General features: G+C 38.7%; 2 protein-coding genes across 3 annotated transcripts; one reads left to right on the top strand and one right to left on the bottom strand.

Moving 5' to 3' along the window:
- Positions 1 to 1,044: 1,044 nt before the first annotated feature.
- EER4 (Transcription initiation factor TFIID subunit A) lies at positions 1,045 to 9,490 on the bottom strand. 2 transcript variants are annotated; one of them, XM_089160884.1, is made up of 9 exons: positions 8,688 to 9,490; positions 7,961 to 8,182; positions 5,751 to 6,383; positions 5,145 to 5,219; positions 3,614 to 3,692; positions 2,352 to 2,413; positions 2,183 to 2,224; positions 1,851 to 2,075; positions 1,045 to 1,547 (listed from the first exon to the last, which is right to left on the bottom strand). In XM_089160884.1, exons 1-8 carry the CDS (start codon positions 9,300 to 9,302, stop codon positions 1,893 to 1,895), a joined length of 1,911 nt encoding a protein of 636 aa, XP_089017010.1. In that variant the 5' UTR covers positions 9,303 to 9,490; the 3' UTR covers positions 1,045 to 1,547; positions 1,851 to 1,892. The 2 variants fall into 2 exon arrangements, with proteins under 2 accessions (XP_089017010.1, XP_089017020.1); XM_089160894.1 differs by having other exon boundaries at positions 2,183 to 2,221.
- Positions 9,491 to 14,482: 4,992 nt separating this feature from the next.
- LOC149027248 (wall-associated receptor kinase-like 20) lies at positions 14,483 to 16,808 on the top strand. Its single transcript, XM_089146571.1, has 2 exons — positions 14,483 to 15,427; positions 15,541 to 16,808. Exons 1-2 carry the CDS (start codon positions 14,617 to 14,619, stop codon positions 16,602 to 16,604), a joined length of 1,875 nt encoding a protein of 624 aa, XP_089002697.1. The 5' UTR covers positions 14,483 to 14,616; the 3' UTR covers positions 16,605 to 16,808.
- The last annotated feature ends 2,850 nt before the right edge of the window (positions 16,809 to 19,658 follow it).

The raw sequence follows: 19,658 nt of genomic DNA, 5'->3' as shown, positions 1-19,658 counted from the left end.
AGAAATGGGTGTTATATTCGCATCCTATTAGTAATCGGACAGATTCGAATACTCTTATACAAATATAGATGCATTTGAAAGCAGATTTGGATTATTCATTTATACCCTAATCTAAGAATATGATAAAACCCCTAGTCTTTCCTTATTTGAAACCCACTACAGTAAAACCTGACAACCACCTATACCCAATTGTTTTAGTAGTGGAGAGGAGATCCTCTCTGAGGAGATCCTCTCTGCCCAGCTTGTACCTCCTGCTCTAAATTATTATTATTATTATTCAAATGTGAGCTCCAGTTGATTTTGTGGCAAAAAAGTATCTCGGGAGCACTCAAACTTGATGGGAAGATAGAGAAAAAAGAGTGAGATACTAATCATGGTAAATTAGTAAGATTTGAATATGTATAGTCTCTCCCGACCGCTGCTGACCACGAATTGAGGGGGCCCCACAGGGTTAGGGTGATATATATATATATATATATATATATATTATTTTATTACTTTTTACATGTATGATTCACATAATTTGTGATTGTAACCTGTTGAGGGCTCCCCGTCAGGAGAGATGATCCACACTCAAAAGATTTGGGGGAGTAAGAGCGAGACATATAAAGGGTTTATCACTCTGATAACAAGAACGGAGGACGAAAGGAAAGGAAATGTATGGATGTGGGGATCCTTTATTTGGAATCGGCCTATATCTTGTTCGTATTTCCTCCACGAATAATCGTTTCGTTGGATATTCGGCCCATTTTCAAGCTGATTGCAAGGGACTCTGACGATCCTCTTCACCCTTGTTTTCCTTTCCTGTATTTCAGAGATTGGAACATATTTCTTTTTCTGTATTTCAATTTTCTACGATTAGTCAGAACAGAACAGAACAGAATCATGAAAAAATTAAAACAAAAGAGTGGCAAAACAAACCTCAAGCTTTGGGCAATGGCAATGCCCGCACCTGAATAATTATTTACAAAATTATAAGTGGGTCCCAACATGGGCCCACCCACATCTGTGGACAAAAAAGCATCCGGAGAGCACATGTTCCTTTTGATCCCTCTTCAACCAAACAAAGCTTTTATTACGCCTTATTTGGGAAAATGAGAACAGACAACGCATGTGTCTGTATATACATTAGATGAGCACACAATTTTAAAAGTTTAACATTTATTTCAGACTTGATAGGAAGTCGATTCTGCAGTTCAATCTACTTGTGTTTTTTTACCTCTACCAATAAATATGAAACAGATACATTACAATGATTTAATGAATCCTTTCTCCTACACTGTTCCTATCTATTAACTTCAATTGCAGCAACAGACTTTTTTATGTACAGAGAGGTTGCATGAATGTTCCTCATGGATCACAAGAAGCAAAAGATAAAGGATTTGCTAAAAGGGAGATACCGTAGTACAATAAATATGGCATAACTGAGCTAGTGTCCAAAAGAACAACTGAATTGAAGACCATCAAGCATGCATGCATCCCTCATGGTTACTAAGTACCCTCTAAACCACGTCAATATTGCAATATAGCACATTCATCAATCCAACCTGTGCAACAGCAAAACTAAGTCAGTGAAAAACAACCAAAAGCTTTAATAGGGAAAAAGAATATCAATGCCAAAATGAGACAGCAGAGTTGTTAACTTCTTTTTCCTTTTTTTATATGGAACAATAGAGGTACTCCACTTCAACCCCCCCCCCCCCCCAAAAAAAAAAAAAAAAAATCCATAGAGATTGGGAGACTTTCTCATGCCTAATCTAAACCTGGAGGTGCAGATTTCTCAGAAGATCAAAGTTACACAATAAGAAATAGATAGCCCTCATGGACAATCGCACTCTGTTGTCTTTTACCTAAGAGAAATAAAGCTTGATGAAGTGAAGATGATGTAGCCATCAGTACCGAGGAGCTTGCTGCAGTATTGAAGGACTGCTGGATTTTGAAACCAAATTGTCTGAACCAGGGGACAATCTAATTGGGTGGTTAGCAGCCACTGGGTTGCTAACACCAAGTCTGTTCACATCTCTTGCATTAGTTGCATTCACTTCAGGTTGTAAGGATTCCGCTGCTGGTTGCATCTGGTAAGATCACAAACGTCAATGATGATTCACAACCAGTTGGGTTTAAGTATAGAAAATAAGCAACATGGATTTGTTAAATTTCAAAACAATAATAATAACAATACCATCTCAAGCCGCTTCTTGCGCAGGAGATCCCATGACAACTGCTTGAACATTTCAAACACATCGTGCTTCTAATTAGTTTTTCTAGATTTTCGAAGCGAGAAAATATTCTGAAAATTACAACTCTATAAACTGTAATAGTAGCATCAAGTATATAAGGAAGCTTCTTACAGATTTCTTGGGGTACTTCTCCTCGCTCGTAAACCCTGGAATTGCCAATTGCCAATTTTTCTCTGCACAGTAACTTTCTGAATTAGATTCTTGATATAAAAGTTCATACCTTCACACATAGCAAAGTGGGTAGGGTAAGAACTGCAATAAAATATTCCATATTCAGAACCACCAAAGTAATTGGATCCGGAAATGAGGACTAGCAGAATACTATTCCATTAGGCACTAGTAGAGAGGATTGTAGGGCTAAACCCCTAAAGTAGATCACGTTACATTTGGAAGATAATAAACATGGTAAATCCAACATTCAACAACTGCATGCCATCAAATGGTTAATATTAGAGCTGGCATGTTGCTGTTGTTATCATATCTTGAATGGACCCAAAGGCTGGTTTGAATAATAGGGTTCCTGTCAAGTACTAATTCTACTCTGAACAACAACAATATGCAACCTATCAGAAAAAAGCCAAATTGTGAATCTACAATAAGTTTTTCTCATTTGCATTCTTGACTACTGAGAGAGCATTGATTCATTGAGAATTAAAATGAGTGCTGTCAATTATAGGGTTCTCAGTATTTGGGAGATTAAGGAAATGAGAACATGGTGATACAGTTAGTCCCATAATTTAAAAGGCAAACAACACATGAGATGAGGTTCATATCTGAATGATGCAACATGCAGTGCATACTTTGGTTTCTTGTTCCTCTATTTAACATGATTTCATTAACATTCAGAGAAGCATTTTCAACATTAATACATTCATTTGTTTATAGGGAAGGTCCTGATATCATGAAATTTGTCTTTATTTTGGTAGTCTTACATTGGCAGAAGGCTTTATGCATGGTCGTCCTTTTAGGGGCAACATTTATGGACAATCATGCCTGACGACAATGACCATGTACACAACTGTTGGATGGGGAATTATGCTCTATAGTGCACCATCCCACCCCATCTGACAGCAATTGGCATCTCCATGCACTATGTCCACTATGCACAAAAATTGACCCATTTCTTATTATAACAGAAAAAAGTCACTATTTGTGAGGGGTATTATGAGGGAAATCTTTCCCCATATTCTTCCCTCCCATCTTTTGTTCTCTTTACTAGAGGGTACTGATAACAGAGCTTGTTTCTGACGGAGCAATTAGACAAAGCCATTCCCACATGGACTCCTATATCTGAGGAAAGGCAGGGCTTACTCACTAAGTTTAGGAAATATTTTTGAAGTATGTGGGTGTAAGTGTGAGCATAGAAGACAGACCCAAATGCAGCAATAAATCCTTGGACTCTAGTATTGAAGATTTCCTGTGTTTCGCCAGATTGCATGCAAATGTCGTAACCTGCAATGCCAACACTTCAATCAGGCAATGGTGAGATAAGATTGAGCTAGAATTCTTCTAATACACAGGCAGATAAGCAACAACTATTACTGCCATGGGAAAATCCAAGTTACGAATAAGATGAAATAAATGGCATAGCAAGCCACCTGGCTCATATGCGGTACAGTCAATCCACAGTTTCAGGGGTCACATTAAGAAAATGAATGTCCAAGATCAATTCAATCAGGTAAAATAACCAAGTGGTCAGCATGTATTTCAACCAGCTAGAACAATGCGTGCCTAACCCACAACATGAAGGCATGAACTCAGTCTCAGGTCATAGATTCATGAGCAGAGAGCTAGAGAGGGCAGAAAATGAATCCTTAAGATTTACTAAAGAGTACACAAAATTGAACAGTTATATACTATACAAATCAGGTAACAAAAGAGTCATATTATATCCATCAAATTTCCTTTAAATAAAGGGAAAATTACCAACAACCCCTTACTTAGGAGAAATCACAGCCTTTTCTAGTCCCCCTGAATCCCTAACCTTCTAGGTGTTTGTCCCCTGTACCAGCAGTTTATCAAATAAGTCATAGCAGTCTATACTTCATCCACCCCCAATGAATTACATCCTTTCTTATGTCCATTTTATGTGCAATAAATAGAAAGTAATCATCTCTTTATATCTATTTTTAATTCATTTCATGCCCAGTTGTTTTACTAAAATTACTGCTTATGTTCTGTTTTTTTTTTCATGTTTATGTTAAATATATATGTGCATGCGCATGCGAGACAAGGCTTGTTGTTGTTGTTGTTGTGTGTGTGTTGCGCGTTTGTAGACAGAGGAGAAAGGTCAATACTCTAATAAATCGTTGTCATGGGGGAATATATTTTCTTTTGTAGTAAAGAATTGTGGGGCTTAGTACTGATCCTTGATGTGATCCTACTGGGAATTCACTTGTTTGCACAGCTGTGGATCTGTCACTAGTCAGTATGCCACCACAAGTACCCTTTACCACATCAATAATTCCACACACCTACTTGCAGCATTTTATTTTTGGCTAAAACCCACTAAATAATTTTTCTAGTTACTCTATGATATGATATTCTATAAATCAATAAAGACCAAGTGAAGATCTTTTCCTTCTATCTGAACCTTTCCATCAATTGGTTAAATAAGTAACTTAAATAGTGAATCCAACAGCACAATTTGAAATTGAACTTTTGTATGGGTTTCATTTCTCTCCTTCAGAGCCTAATTACCAAGTCAGTTAAGTTCTGATTCCATGTCCATAAGCATACAACACACACACACACATATATCAGCATGCTTATACATATGTAATTATTGTTTGCCGACACATTGCATTGTTTTCCACATATATCAAGGTGTTCTAAGACAATAATTATATACACAAACCACAATCCTATCCTGCCTTATAAGGAAAAACATGCTATGAGCATCACCGAATCAATGAAGTCGTCCGCCATCTCCAGAAGAAGGTCTTCAACTTCAGGATCCAACTTCGCCCGTGAATCCACCTACAGTACAACCAATCAAAGCTTATGTCATTTCATATTACAAACTTAAAAAAGGCACCAAAAGAGAGGAGAGGGAAACATTAACCCATGAATACGTTAGTAGCAAAGTAAAAACATTGTGCATGAAACTGAAGTACTTTTTCTTTTCATGTTACTTCTATTGCCCATCAATTGAATGAACACATTCATGAAAAAGAAGTCAACATATCATGCTGAAGTGTTTCATCTAGACTCCACCTCGTTGGATTTAAGGAAATATCAAAAACGTTGTGAGAGACCACAATAACTCCAAACCAAACAGCATATAGGTGTACATGCCAAGCACAAAAAATGGCTGTTCTGATATGATTTTGTGTTCTAATCTGTGAAAACCAATGACAAGTGGGGTAACAGACATGTTCTCTATGCTCTTGATAGATTGACTTTCATTTACCACATACTAAGTTCCAAACAAAATCACGAACAAGAGACTTGGAACATAGAATCTAAAATTATAAGTGCAATATAATACAGTAAGAGAGAATGAAAGACCTGCGAAACGAGATCCTGTATCTTTCTCTTTCCGAGAACTTGATTGCTCGGTTCTGTTCCATGGCTTGAACTTCCTCCTGGTGTAGTTGTGCCAGATGCAGGAGTATCAGGCTGTGATCCAGTCAAACTTAATGATTTCTGGACAGTGGGTCCTGATAACCTAGGAGAGTGTTGTTGCTGTTGCAAAGGCTGCTGTAGCTGGGCCAGTTGGGCCAGTTGGGCCAGTTGGGGCTGCTGGGGTTGTTGTGGTTGTGGCTGTGATTGTGGCTGTGGCTGTTGCTGTGGTTGTGAATGTGGTGGTTGCTGTTGCTGTTGCTGCTGCAGCTGCTGTGTGCCCAGCTGTGGTGGCTGCTGTATTAATTGGGATATTTGCTGTGGATTCAAACCCATGGATTTTTGGAGCAATTGAGGTGATGCAGCAAATTGTTGCTGCAGGATAGCTTGCTGTCTCTGCTGCTGTAGATGGTATGAAGCGCTTGAAGCAGAAGCTGATGGTTGCATTTGCTTCAACCACTGTTGCTGAAGATAGGCAGTCTGGATTGTAGGCGATTGCCCATTTTGACCCAATCCAGATAATTGTGGGTTCATCGATGCAAGCGAGGATGTCCTTGGAAGGTTTTGAGCCTGTAGCCTCTATAAAAGAAAATAGCATCAGAAACAAACATAAAAAAAATGAAATATCATATTATGTGATTGTCTTATCTTCATTTCAACAGTCTAGACTTCAAATAAACTCAAAGGCCAAACAGATTTCATGTAGCTGACTATTTAGTTGGGCAATAGTTCGGTTGCTTGAATGGTATTGACTATATAAAACACTGCATACAGAAAGGGGGATAATAGAGGTTACCAAGTCCAGAAAAGGAGAAAGTTAGTGTAGTCCACTGCAAAAAAACTGTTAAAAACAGCACAACCATGAGAACTGAGATCAGTATTAATAATGACTTTTTAACTATTGACTGTCTCATTGGTTCTGGAATAAACAAACGGTTAAAGCTTTAACCCTTTTTTATTCTAGAAACACATAAGTCATTCTAAAGATTATTAACTCTTTTTTGGACCAATATAATTCTCTCCATATTTGGATCACAATCCTGAAATCAGTTCCAGGATACCTTCGTGAGCCAAACAACCCAACTTGAAGATTTGGTCTTCAATTTGGGAAGTCCATCTACCCCAAAAATTAAAGGCACTTTGCATGGAAGTTGCCCAAGGAAAGGTCAAAATTGTTGACTTACCAGATAGGAGAATGAGTTGGTGCGTCCTATTGCCCCCAAAAGTCTGCACTTCGCAGACAAGGAATCCACTCACCATTTATTCCAATTACCCCTTTAGAATAGGAGTGGAAAATTTTCCCCCACTGTTTGATACAGACTATACTTTCCGTTTTGTACATCTACTTCCCAGTGAAGGTGGGCACTAGTGCAATGGTCAAGGGATTGAGTCTAGAGACAGCCTTTCTGCAAAAGCAAGATTAAGTCTGGGTATGTGACCCTCCATAGTTGTGGGAACCCTGTGCACTGGGTACATCCTCTTTGTGGATTTTGCTTTCCTAATGAGACATTTCGCCAGTAGAACCTTTCCCAGAACGGGGATATTTTTCCTATGGTAATGTACTTCCACAGCAATAGTATGACCAAGGAGCAAACATCAGGCTATTCCATCAAAGCCAGATCATCAATATGAGATGGAAGACAAGTTTGCCATGTAGAGGTGAAGAAACAGAGAGTATATCATGAGTCTATAAGATGGTGAAGCCGAACCTTTTTCTTATCCTTTATGAGGGTGGAACTTCCATTATCTGTTGGATTTTGTTGATTCTACTTTGTTGCCAAAAAATAATGAAATTGATTTGGTATAAAGATGAGAATTTGAGAAAATAATCATTATTTGAAAGGATATAGTAATCAATGATCTTGATAAAACATAGTGGTAGACCTAGTTTCTAGCAGTCAATGACAATTGGCTTGTAGAAATTTCAAACTGGAAGAAGCAGCTCAACCACAAAAATTCCTTCAACAAATCGCTTGACAAATTGAAAAATCGCTTGACAAATTGAATGAGAGACTTGAAATACTAGAATCAGTAACTCCACAAGGAAAAGAAACTACAAAATTCTGGCCACCAACATACATAAATAAATCAAGGACGTACAAACTAAAAACTCCACATGTAAAACAACAAAAAGTGAACAGAAGTGGGATTTATACCTGAGAAGAGGTAAGCAAAGTTTGTTGTGACAATTGCTGAGGCCTCATTTGCCCGTGATTCATCCTCTGTTGAGCATAGGGAAGAGACCCATTTGCTCTTAGCTGTGCATTCAGACCAAGTGACCCCATCATTCCCGCTGCCTGCATTGCTTGCAATTGCTGACCAGGATTATTACTTGGATGAAATTGGGATCCTTGGACTAAACCCGCCTTTTGCCTAGTCTGCATTCAGAGTTTATTTTCCAAAATGAATAAGGATTTTCAAGTTATCAAAGGAAAATATTAGAGCCACATGTTAGGATAACGAACAAGAACATGGATGAATACAATATAATCATTCACGTACAACCACAGTGAAGAGCATTAAATGCACCATTGAACTGGTTCAAACTAGAGGGGTTAGATGGGATATCACGAATGACTTCTGCTGAAATAGTGATGGTGATCGTAAGTTAAAAAGCCAAGATTGCCTTGAATAGGATGTAATCGATGTAACTGACTCTAATTACTAGGGTGAGGTTCATTCAGCAGAATTGACTTCAGTTAGTAGCCATTGTCAAGTGTCAAATGGAGAAGAAAAATAAGGCAACATAACTAAATAAACAATTAGTCATCAGAGACATAGGCACACAGATATTAAAGTAGAGGACCACCTAACCAATCCTAAACTAATAATTTTTTTCAAAGCAAGCAAACATAATAATTCAATCAAAATGAGCTCAAATACCTGCGAGAGCACCTGAGGCTGCAAATTGTACTGAGCAGCCGTGGCGGCCCCAGGTTGTCCTGATAGCATGGGCAATTGACCACTAACCTGAGAACCCTGCCCAATCAACGCAGAACGATTCAAACCGCCACTACCCATCTGCTGCTGCTGCTGCTGTTGTTGAAGTTGTGAACTACCAAAATTCATCTGCCCAAAATATGCCGACTGTGATCGCATCCCACTAGCAGCTGCACCAAGTTGCTGCTGGTGGATCTGATTTATCCGTGACATCGATGGTGATCGCTGCAGACTCTGCTGAATTTGAAAATTCGAAGGGGAAACCATATTCTGCTGCTGCAATTGTTGTTGTTGTTGTTGTTGTTTCTGCTGGTAATCTAATCCAACTCCCGGACTCATAATCTGTTGTTGTGATGGGGTTAATGGGGACTGAGCAGCAGCAGAAACAGTCTGGGTTAACGGAAGCTGTGGGGATGAAATTTGTGAAATTTCCATAGAAGGAGAAGCAGAAAAGTTCGAGGGGGAAGGAAGATTTGGATTTGACTGGTTTTGAGGAATTGAATCAATCACATTCGCCGACTGGATAGGCATCGATGAAGAAGAAGGAATTTCTGCCATTTTCACCGATAAAAATTCAGAATTGGAAGTTCGAATACACAAAACTAGGGCATTGCTAAAGGGCGCGAAGATTCAATAGAAACTCGAAAAGCACGGTTTAGACCAAAGAAGAAAATTGAACTTTTTTTTCGCGTTCTTCTCTCGGTGGTGTCGTAAAGACTCAAGAGCGAGAGGGAACGCTATCGCTCTTGAGGTATTCGACAGTTTCCACAAATTATACACAGATCCCCCTATTTCATATTTTCATTCTCACCTAAGGGCCGGGTTACCTGGTTGATCGTCCGATTTTAACTCGCTAAAATTCTCTGCTCGTCCTTTCTAGTCAGAATTATACATAGATCAACCTATAATATTATGACAATTTCAGATTTTCACCCCGAAGTTCAAGTTCTTATGCAGCTCCAGACCCCCTCTATTCGGGTTAAATTATAAATTGATCCCTCTATTTCTTTTCTTTTTTCTTTTTTCTTTTTTCGTTTATGATGAGAAAAACAACTATATTTTTTATTTTAAAAAAATATATACATAGGTCGCATGCTGCGACATCCCTCCATATAGTTAGTGTAGCACACTATACAAGGCTTGAATGGCTATGCTATGTTAGTTAACCATATTAACAAAAATTCACTCTCAGATACTGTAATATTTCATGTTAATTTCTCAATAAATTAAATTACTTTGATTTTAAAAAAAAAAATCATTCTTGGAAGAACCAAAACAGGAGTCCCTCGATAATTTGAGGATTTCTATTAGCCATTTCAAACGATTAATAGGCTAAGCTTGAGCACAAGATTTAAGTAAAAGATCAAGAATTGCTTGCATATTCCACTAGATTTGTTTGACCTAGGATTGAGAAAGAAGAGCATGATCTAACCCAACTCTAATAGGAAAAAGCAAAATCAACAAAAAGTTATTAGAGGCAAACGTCATATAGAAATAACTTATATGCCAAACAATATGTTGAAATTTGTAGTATGATTTCAAATTTAAAAAGTTCAAAATAGACTTGTAATTTTTTTGCTTATTGTTTGGCATCTAAGTACACTGATGTTTCTGCTGTGCACAGAAGATGATGTTTTCCCCCAAAAACAATCAAAATAATCTAACTTGTTCAATTCAACTTCAGATGAAGAACCCTGCAGACATTAGAGTGATATAATTAAGGGAAGTAAATCTTGCAGCAAAGAAAGACAAATACATTGTTCAAACACATTGACCCCTCTAATGATGACATTTTCATCTTGAACTTCTTAAAAGGCTCCAAAAGCTATTTTGGTCCTAAATTGAAAAGTATTAATTGAATACTAAATCCAAGTTTAAATGATTTGACAATATCTATGATGCAACGATGGTAGTTGCAATAGCAAAAATGTATTTTTTTGTAGACGTTGCAAGGTACCTTTAGGATTGCATTTAGGATTGCAATAAGGCTGACTTGGATTACACATCAAATTGTCTCAATCTTGATCCTAATTCAAAACAGCGAACAACAATGCATAATTCATAGGTGGTCAAGGAGAAAAAGTAGTCAAAGACCCTAGAAGTAATATGAATTTATTATTTGATGGTAAATTTTTCTGGCTCTTTTGTTTTTTTTAAACATGTGGGCTCATAAATCTAGAAATGAATTTACCAAATGAGAATGGTTGTGGCCTATGAAGGATATAGCTTGGATTTTACCCAAAAGAGAAAAAAGGTATGCCCTGGATTGAAAACCCTAAAAACCCATTGTCGATTCTAGCTAGATTCTAGATTCAAGTGCTTTCGAATTAAGTTTTCCTTCTGCCCTTCTCTATTAGTATTGGTCTAGTGATTGTGTAATTAGATAAATAGTCGTCATGATGAGGAGATTCTTTTGAAACTCGTGATTTTTATATACTAAGGATGGGTATTATATAATATACCATTAAGCATAATCAAACTCACAACCTCTTCACTAAGAAATGTTGGTCTTACCAACAGAGCAACCATCCAATAGCATGATGAAAAAAATTCTACTTTCACATTAATGTTTCCTATAGATAGTTTTAGCTTGGTTTTTTTGGGTCAACTATAGATTTAGCTTGTTTGATATCATGATAAACTCTTTTTGATCTGAAACTCACAAGCAAGCAACACAGCAAGAGAAATTATCTACTGAACAATGAACTTTTCATGGTTGACAAAGTAAAATAATAGAACCCAGCCCTGAATAATATGATAGACTTTCGATATTCAATTGTTAGTAGTTTTTGAATCATAGACAAGGTCTTCATTTTGAATCTATCTAAAAATAATTCAACCCAAAAAGGTATGTATTTATATTTTGGTGTTAACTGTCAAATAGTCGGCAGGAGAGAAGTGTTTTGATCAAGTCACTTCAAAATTACAAATTACAATGACTGAATCAAATAGTTTCTTGTGATTGAAGAGACGCCACAGTAAAAGAAATCAAACAGAAAGAATGAACAAGAAGCTTCCATATTGGCAGCTAAAAACCTACCAAAACTTTTGTTTAAAACGATGGGCTTATCCATTAAAAAACAATCCGTAAAAGCAAAAACCCAGCCATCCAGGGAAGAATAGAAGAGAGAAATATCATAGTGAGTCAATGACATGAGAATGAAAATTATGTGCCAACCTACAAAACCCATTAAAAGAGTTACAGACAAAAATATTTTAGTTTTAATTTCAATGGAGATCTGTCCAGAGACGTTTGATGGTGGTAGCTATGGTTCAAATAGAGCTTTCACTCGTTTTTCAAGAATTTTTTGAGCATAGCGTTGAAGTGTTACCATCCGCGTGGTTTCGCATTCTTAGCTGTAATCAAATCCATTTTTCCAGGTCCATCACCACCTGCAATTATTTAAAGCCAATCCAATCATCCATGGTTTCTTCAATCTCACAATCCAATATCTCTAGAAGACCTGAAGAGGTAATTCTCTCTCTCCCTCTCACAGGCAAAAACACAAACATATAATCCGCTGCTTCCTTCAATCTCACAGTCCAAGTTCAAGAAGGGGCAGAACCGCAGAAGGGGAATCTCTCTTTCTCTCTCAGAGACAAAAACATATAATTCTCTTCTCCCCTGCTTCCTTCAGTCTCACAATCCAAGCTCAAGAAGGGCTTGAAGGAGAATCTCTATCTCTTTCAGACAAAAACACAAACAAGTGATGGAAGGTATCATCCCATTTGTGTATAAAGCCATAATGCAATACAAGACAGGAGGGCAAGCTACCATGGAAGGGACATGGTTAGATGATTCGCCATCAGGTCCATACGTGAGGCTTCCAGGTGATTCAGGGCGGTTTCAGTCATCAGAGACTCCACTTTTCCATCAAGATCATAACTTTTCGTTATCTACTACTTCTGCCATGTCTTCTGCTTCTCAGTTGCTTCTTTCTTCCGCAGCCCAATCTCCTCTGACACGTCGTCTGGTGTCTTGAAGCTGCTGTTGACGCTTCTCCCAAATCGATATCTGTTAGGTTGGTGTGGGTGAATAAAGTAAGTGAGCTACCAAAGAAACCTCACTTCCACTACTGTGGTTTTCAAGATGGTTATTTTCTCTTTTCTGATAGGAAGTTCCAAGATGGACTGAGATAAAAATAAGTGATGATGTTTCACAATAGTTCGAACTTCGAACCTGGATCATGGCTTTTTAACTGTAAATGCAAGCTAGTTTCAGTTAATGTTAAATTTGTTCTGTAGTTTCCCCAGATTTTTTTTTTCGCTTCCTCAGTCAACTTCTTTTTTAGGTTTTAGGATTTAGCGGAAAAATCAGAAATTGGAAAAGTTCAGGAGATTGACATCTGGGTATCAGTGAGTTAACTCGCTAGGCAAAATTAGAGCAGCCAAAAAATGGCGTTCTATACAGATCAGCTCACACAGTTGACGAATCATTTTTCTGAGAATCGGGATCCGATTACTGGTCTGGATTAAATCGGATTCTAAAGAAGCATTTGGTAGCGCTCTAGGAGAACAGTCTTGAGTTCAATTCTCACCGAATGGAGGAAGTGGTGGTAGGTGTTTCTTAAAATTAACCTAAGGGTTAGAGGAATAGTCTAAAAACATACAAGAGATGTTTTGTCTTTGTTTTCTAGTATGGGCAGAGATGTTTTGTCAGGAGAACAAAAACTTAATGAAATGGTGTTGATGATGAAAGTTTTTTAAGATCGTCTCATCTTCTTTTTCTTCGCTACTTCAAAATTTGAGTTTTCTTATTACAAACTTAATTGAGATTATTTCCAAAGACATGACCGTGTGATTCCAATTTCCCAATCCTTGTCAATTGTCAATATAAAGATTTGATTTGATTTCTCTAGAATTAGTATCAACAGAGGTGGACTATTCTTCTTCCACCAATGCTGGGAGGTTGGAACGCATCAAAGTCACCAAAAAAATAAAAGATGAATCTCCACCTACATGAATACATCCAAAATATTTATAATGGTTTGTTTTATTTGGTTATGGTCCACATCATGTATTTTTCATTAAATCATAATAATGCATCAATGGTCTAAGCTTGACATGAATATGATATCCCACCACGTCATATAGAGTTTTTTTTTAAGAGAAAGGCGAAGCCGTGGAGTTAGTAAGAACCCAAAGAGACCATTAGAAAAAGTAAGAAAAAACACAACACTTACTAATTAGATCACATAGATGAAATGAAAATCTAAATTTAATAAGATCAATCAAAGAGATCAACAGGAAAGAACTAATAATTTAACGATGATATGTGTAAACACATCAAACAGTAACCTTCAAGAGCAAAGCCTTGCTTTGTTGTTTTGAAGGGATATCCACCCATGTTCTATTAAATTAGGCTTTCCACAGTGTGAGGAAAAATATGTACTTTACTCCTTCAGGCTAAAAAACAACGGGCAGCAGTAGTAGAGTTCCTTGAAAAATCATCATCCAAAAGAAATTTGTATTGAAATCTATATACAGGAAAATTTTATTCTCAAACAAATAGATTTGACTTCTAAAAAAGAAAAAAAAATGCACCTACCAGAAGTTGCGTCAGTGGATATTACTCAGAACATCCGTATCGCCGCAGAAGATGCTAAAGTAGAGAAACCAATAACCAATTGGAGATGGAACTGATTTGCTGAAACCAAGCTATGTTTTCATAAGTTTTTGTCTCATTCTGTAGTTTGTCCATTTGACCAAAAGAAGAAACCCAAAATTACTCTACGCCGTCCCACGTCTTTAAAGGTTTGACTTCTACCCAAAAATTATATTTCTGGGTGGGTGCGGGAACATCCTGTCTCTGCTTGAATATGAACATATAAGTATATAACAACAATTCCTTCATTTCCACCTCCGAACAACAATGTCTTCCCTTCTGCTATCACTCATGGTGGTGTTCTTGCTTTGTTCAGGAAGTTCCAATGCTGCATCACCTTGTGGTAACTGTGGCAACACACGTGTTCCTTACCCACTCAGCACTGGATCCAATTGTGGCGACCAATCCTACAAGATACATTGCAGTGATGGCACACTCTGGTTTAATACCCAGAACTTCACCTATCGCATCCAATACATAAACCCCTCCACCCAAAGGTTCGTGATAGACCCAGCAAGCTTTGTCGGCAACACCTGCATCAACACTGATTTTAACAGTCATGGCATTCAACTCAACAATAGCCTTCCCTTTAATGTCACCGGCAGCAACACCATCTTCTACTTCAATTGTTCCAATGGTCTGCTAGCATCACCTCTTAATTGCTCTTCGAAAAGCCTCTGTCACACCTACATAGATGCCACGCCTGAGATTGCTTCGTGTTCATCAGCAAGCCTCTGCTGCTCATTCAAGACTGGTAGTTCGAATTCTGCCTATTCGATTATAGTTGGGAAGGAAGAGTGCATGGCGTATCAGAGTTTTGTAAATTTAGATTACTCGTTGCCGGTGAAAAACTGGTCTGCGCCGGGGGTGGAGATACAGTGGCAGTTACCCCAAGAGCCAACCTGCCACTCCAACATAGAATGCGAGGAGGCCTATGATATTCATGGTTCTTTATGCCTAGCAGATCCATCGACTTCTGGGTTGAAAAGATGCTTTTGCATTGATGGGCTATCTTGGGATCCTGTCACTGCATCTTGTGTTGGCTCCAAAAACAAAAACCATACCACATTAATTGCAGGTAGGTGTGACGATTGATGTTTTTGAGTCTTTCTTGTGTATAAGTAAAACTGTAAAACACAAATAACTGGATTTGGGTTTGATTTAGTTCTAACAAATTTTGAGAGAATACAGGTGTAACCACGGTATTAGCAGTGACGATGGCGGCGATGGTGGCGGTTGCTCTGATAAAATACAAGCGAAACAGGAGAATCGAAAAGGCGCAAGAGCGGCTCGTTAGAGAGCGTGAAGATCTCATAAATGCTAACAGGGGCGGCAAGGCGGCCAAGGTTTTCACTGGTAAGGAGATGAAGAGGGCAACCAATAACTTCTCTGATGAACGATTACTGGGTTCCGGCGGCTATGGCGAAGTCTACAGGGGCATCCTCAGAGACGGCACCGTCACCGCCGTCAAATGTGCTAAGCTTGGGAACACCAAGAGCGTTGATCATGTCCTCAATGAAGTTAGAATTCTCTGCCAGGTTAATCATCGCAGCGTCGTAGGCCTTCTTGGCTGTTGCGTAGAGCTTGAGCAACCTCTAATGGTGTACGAATACATACCAAATGGTACCCTTTATGATTCCTTACAAGGGCTTCACCCTGGCGCAAGGTCGGAGCTAACGTGGTTGCGCCGCCTAAGAATTGCCTTACAGACGGCGGAGGGGCTTGCTTACTTGCATTCCTCTGCAGTTCCTCCCATATACCACCGTGACGTGAAGTCAAGCAACATACTATTAGATGAGAATCTGAATGCCAAAGTTTCAGATTTTGGGCTTTCTCGACTTGTAGAGACTGATCTGAGTCATATCTCCACCTGTGCTCAGGGAACATTGGGTTATCTTGACCCAGAATACTATAGGAGCTACCAGTTGACAGACAAGAGCGATGTCTACAGTTTTGGAGTTGTCTTGTTGGAGTTGCTGACATCGCAGAAAGCCATAAGCTTTGATAGAGAACTGGAGGATGCCAACTTGACTGTTTATTTCCAACGGAAGGCAGAGGAAGAGAAGTTCATGGACATTATCGATCCAATGCTCATTGAGGGAGCTAGCGACACTGATCTGGAGACCATGAAGGCGTTGGGGTTTCTGGCTTTGGGCTGCTTAGAGGAGCAGAGACAGAATCGGCCTTCTATGAAAGAAGTGCTGGAAGAGATAGAATATATTATGAGCATTGCAGCAGCGGTTGCAACAGAATAGGATTATGTAGTGTTGGTGTCGAATTTGTGAGGATTGCAGACCACAATTCACACCAATCGGTTCAGATCTGGCTTTATCTGATGCTAAATCCATATCAACCCATTTGTGAAAACCTAAAGAGTTAATTCTCTCTCTCCTTCTCACAAGCAAAAACACAATAAAATAATCCACTGCTTCCTTCAATCTCAAAGTCCAAGCTCAAGAAGGGGCTGAACCGCATAAGGTGAATCTCTCTTTCTCTCTCAGAGACAAAAACATACAAGTCTCTCCTCCCCTTCTTCCTTCAGTCTCATAATCCAAGCTCAAGAAGGGCTTGAAGGCAAATCTCTATCTCTTTCAGACAAACGCACAAACAAGTGATGGAAGGTATCATCCCATTTGTGTATAAAGCCATAATGCAATACAAGACAGGTTGGCAACCTACCATGGAAGGGACATGGTTAGATGATTCGCCATCAGGTTCATACGTGAGGCTTCCAGGTGATTCGGGGCGGTTTCAGTCATCAGAGACTCCACTGTTCCATCAAGATCGTAACTTTTCGTTATCTACTACTTCTGCCATGTCTTCTGCTTCTCAGTTGCGTCTCTCTGTCGCAGCCCAATCTCCTCTGACACGTCGTCTGGTGTCTTGAAGCTGCTGTTGACGCTTCTCCCAAATCGATATCTATTAGGTTGGTGCTGATCGCGCCAAGTAAGCAAAAAACGTTGAGAACCAAATGACAGGGGTATATTTATAAATATTAATTTTAATTTTTTATATTTTAATGATTTAAAGTTTACTAATTTACAAAATGAGTCCCACATATAACATCTCAAAGTCTAGCCATTTCACAGTAGAACGAGAGCGAGACTGAGAGAGATGGAGATGGTCGTAAAGTATGAGAGGGGGAGACATGGAAAGTCAATCGAGACTAAACACAAGGTATACCAACAATCGTTTCATGGTCTGGATTTGGGGGAACTTGGACTTGCAAGCTTAATTGGGGCTCCCTATTCTGAAGAGGAATCCCATAATACAGGGGAACAACACGACCTATGTTTGATGCGGAGGAAGCAGAAATTGGTAAGGATTCGTTAAACCCAGTTGAAGGAAATTTCTCAGAGGAAAAGGGGAACTCTTGGGTTGAGTTTGGGTTACTGTCTTGAGTGACAGGACTGGTAGATTTCAAGCGGAAGCCAATTGATCCCACGGTTAAGGGTCTCGTAAAGGTAGAATAACGAGGGATTAGTTGTGGACTATTGGTTCGATTGCCTGATTGCAGAGGGAGTGATCCTTCATGGGTCGTTTTATCTGGAACTCCGAGATTAGCATAGGTGGGTTGATCTTGCGTGCTAGGGTTGAGGTAGGATCTCAGGTTACTGTGCCGTTGGCTCGTCTATGCTCTTCTTGGAATGCAACCCATGTTAAGGGCAGCTGACCAAAATAGGGAGAAAAGGAGAGAGATGAATTACACACCGAGTACCTCCTTTTCAATATACAGTCTGTTTGCAAAAGAGACTAAGCCAAAATATTCCCCAAGAGACAGCAATCTCACAACGTTGGAGAAAAACAAGAAAAAACTAACTAAGAAGGAAGAAAGCCTAAGATGAGACCAGTAAAAAAAATGGCGATTTTCGCAGATCAGCTCACGCAATTGACAAATCATTGTTCTGAGAATCGGGATCCGATTATTGGTCTGGACTAAATCAGAAGCATTTGGTAACGCTCTAGGAGAATAGTCTTGACGTTCTTCAATTCTCACCAAATGGAGAAATGGGTGGTAGGTGTTTCTTCAAATTTTGTTCCTGGGTGAGAGGATTAGTCTAAAAACATATAAGAGATGTTTTGTAGGAAAACAAAAATTTAATGAAATGGTTTGGATGATGAAAGTTTTTCAAAATCACCCCATCTCCTTTGGTACCTCCGTTTATCTTCCTCTGAAACTTGAGTTTTCGTTATGGAGGCCTAATTATTTTGAGAATAGATTTATAAAACACCCATTTCCATCTCCACCACACCCTAAAAAAAACAAGAGCTGATCTCCCAAATTAGAACATTACCAAACAACAGAGGTTGATTTGTTGCCATATTCTTCTTCTTCCACCAATACTGCAAGGTTGGAACCCATCAAGCTTACATGAATACATCCAAAACATCCATATTGGAAGAAAAGATTTTGTCTTATTTGATTATGGTCCACATAATGATGCATCAATAGTCTAAGCTTGAAATGAATAGGATATTTCAGTACATCATATAGAATTTTTTAAGAGAAAGGCGAATACGTGGAGTTAGTATGAACCCAAAGGGACCATTAGAAAAAATAAGAGAAAGTACAAGACTTACAAATTAGGTTATATAGATGAAATGAAAATCTAAATTTAATGAGGTCAATCAAAGAGATCAACAAGAGAGAACAAATAATTTGACCATAATACGTATGAAACACATCAAACAGTAACCTCATGGAACAGTTCAGTTTTTTTCTCCCCGTGTCCGACCCGGGCGCCGCCTTGCTGTGGCCTCTGTTTGTGTGTCTTCTTGGTTTCCCCTTCGTGTGTTTTTTTGGTTTCCTTCCCGCCCGCCCGTGGCGTTCGTTGGAAGAAAAAAAACCTATCACTCTTTTGGATCAAGAGCAAAACCTTGCTTTGTTGTTTTGAAGGGATATCCACCCATGTTCTATTAAGTTATTAGGCTTTCTACCGTGTGAGGAAAAATATGTACATGCTACTTCAGGCTAAAAAACTACATGCAGCAGTAGCAAATCCAAAAATATTTGTATTCTTAGAAGAAAAAAAAAAAGGAAATTTATATACAAGAAAATTTTAATCTCAAACATATAGATTTGACTTCAAAAAAAGGGGGGAAAAATGCACCTACCACAGGCTGCGCCCCTGGATATTGCTCAGAACCTCTGTATCACCGCAGAAGATGCAAGAGTGGAAACCAAGAACCAATTGGAGATGGAACTGATTTGCTGAAACCAAGCTATATATGTTTTCATAAGTTTTTGTCTCATTCTGTAGTTTGTCCATTTGACCCAGAAGAAGAAACCCAAAAATACTCTACGCCGT

This window comes from Hakea prostrata, chromosome 1 (genome assembly GCF_041222555.1).
Source record: "Hakea prostrata isolate BN-2017 chromosome 1, UWA_Hpros_2, whole genome shotgun sequence".
Taxonomy (NCBI): domain Eukaryota; kingdom Viridiplantae; phylum Streptophyta; class Magnoliopsida; order Proteales; family Proteaceae; genus Hakea; species Hakea prostrata.
Note: the sequence above shows the minus strand (reverse complement) of the source record. Positions and strands in the feature narration are given on the sequence as shown.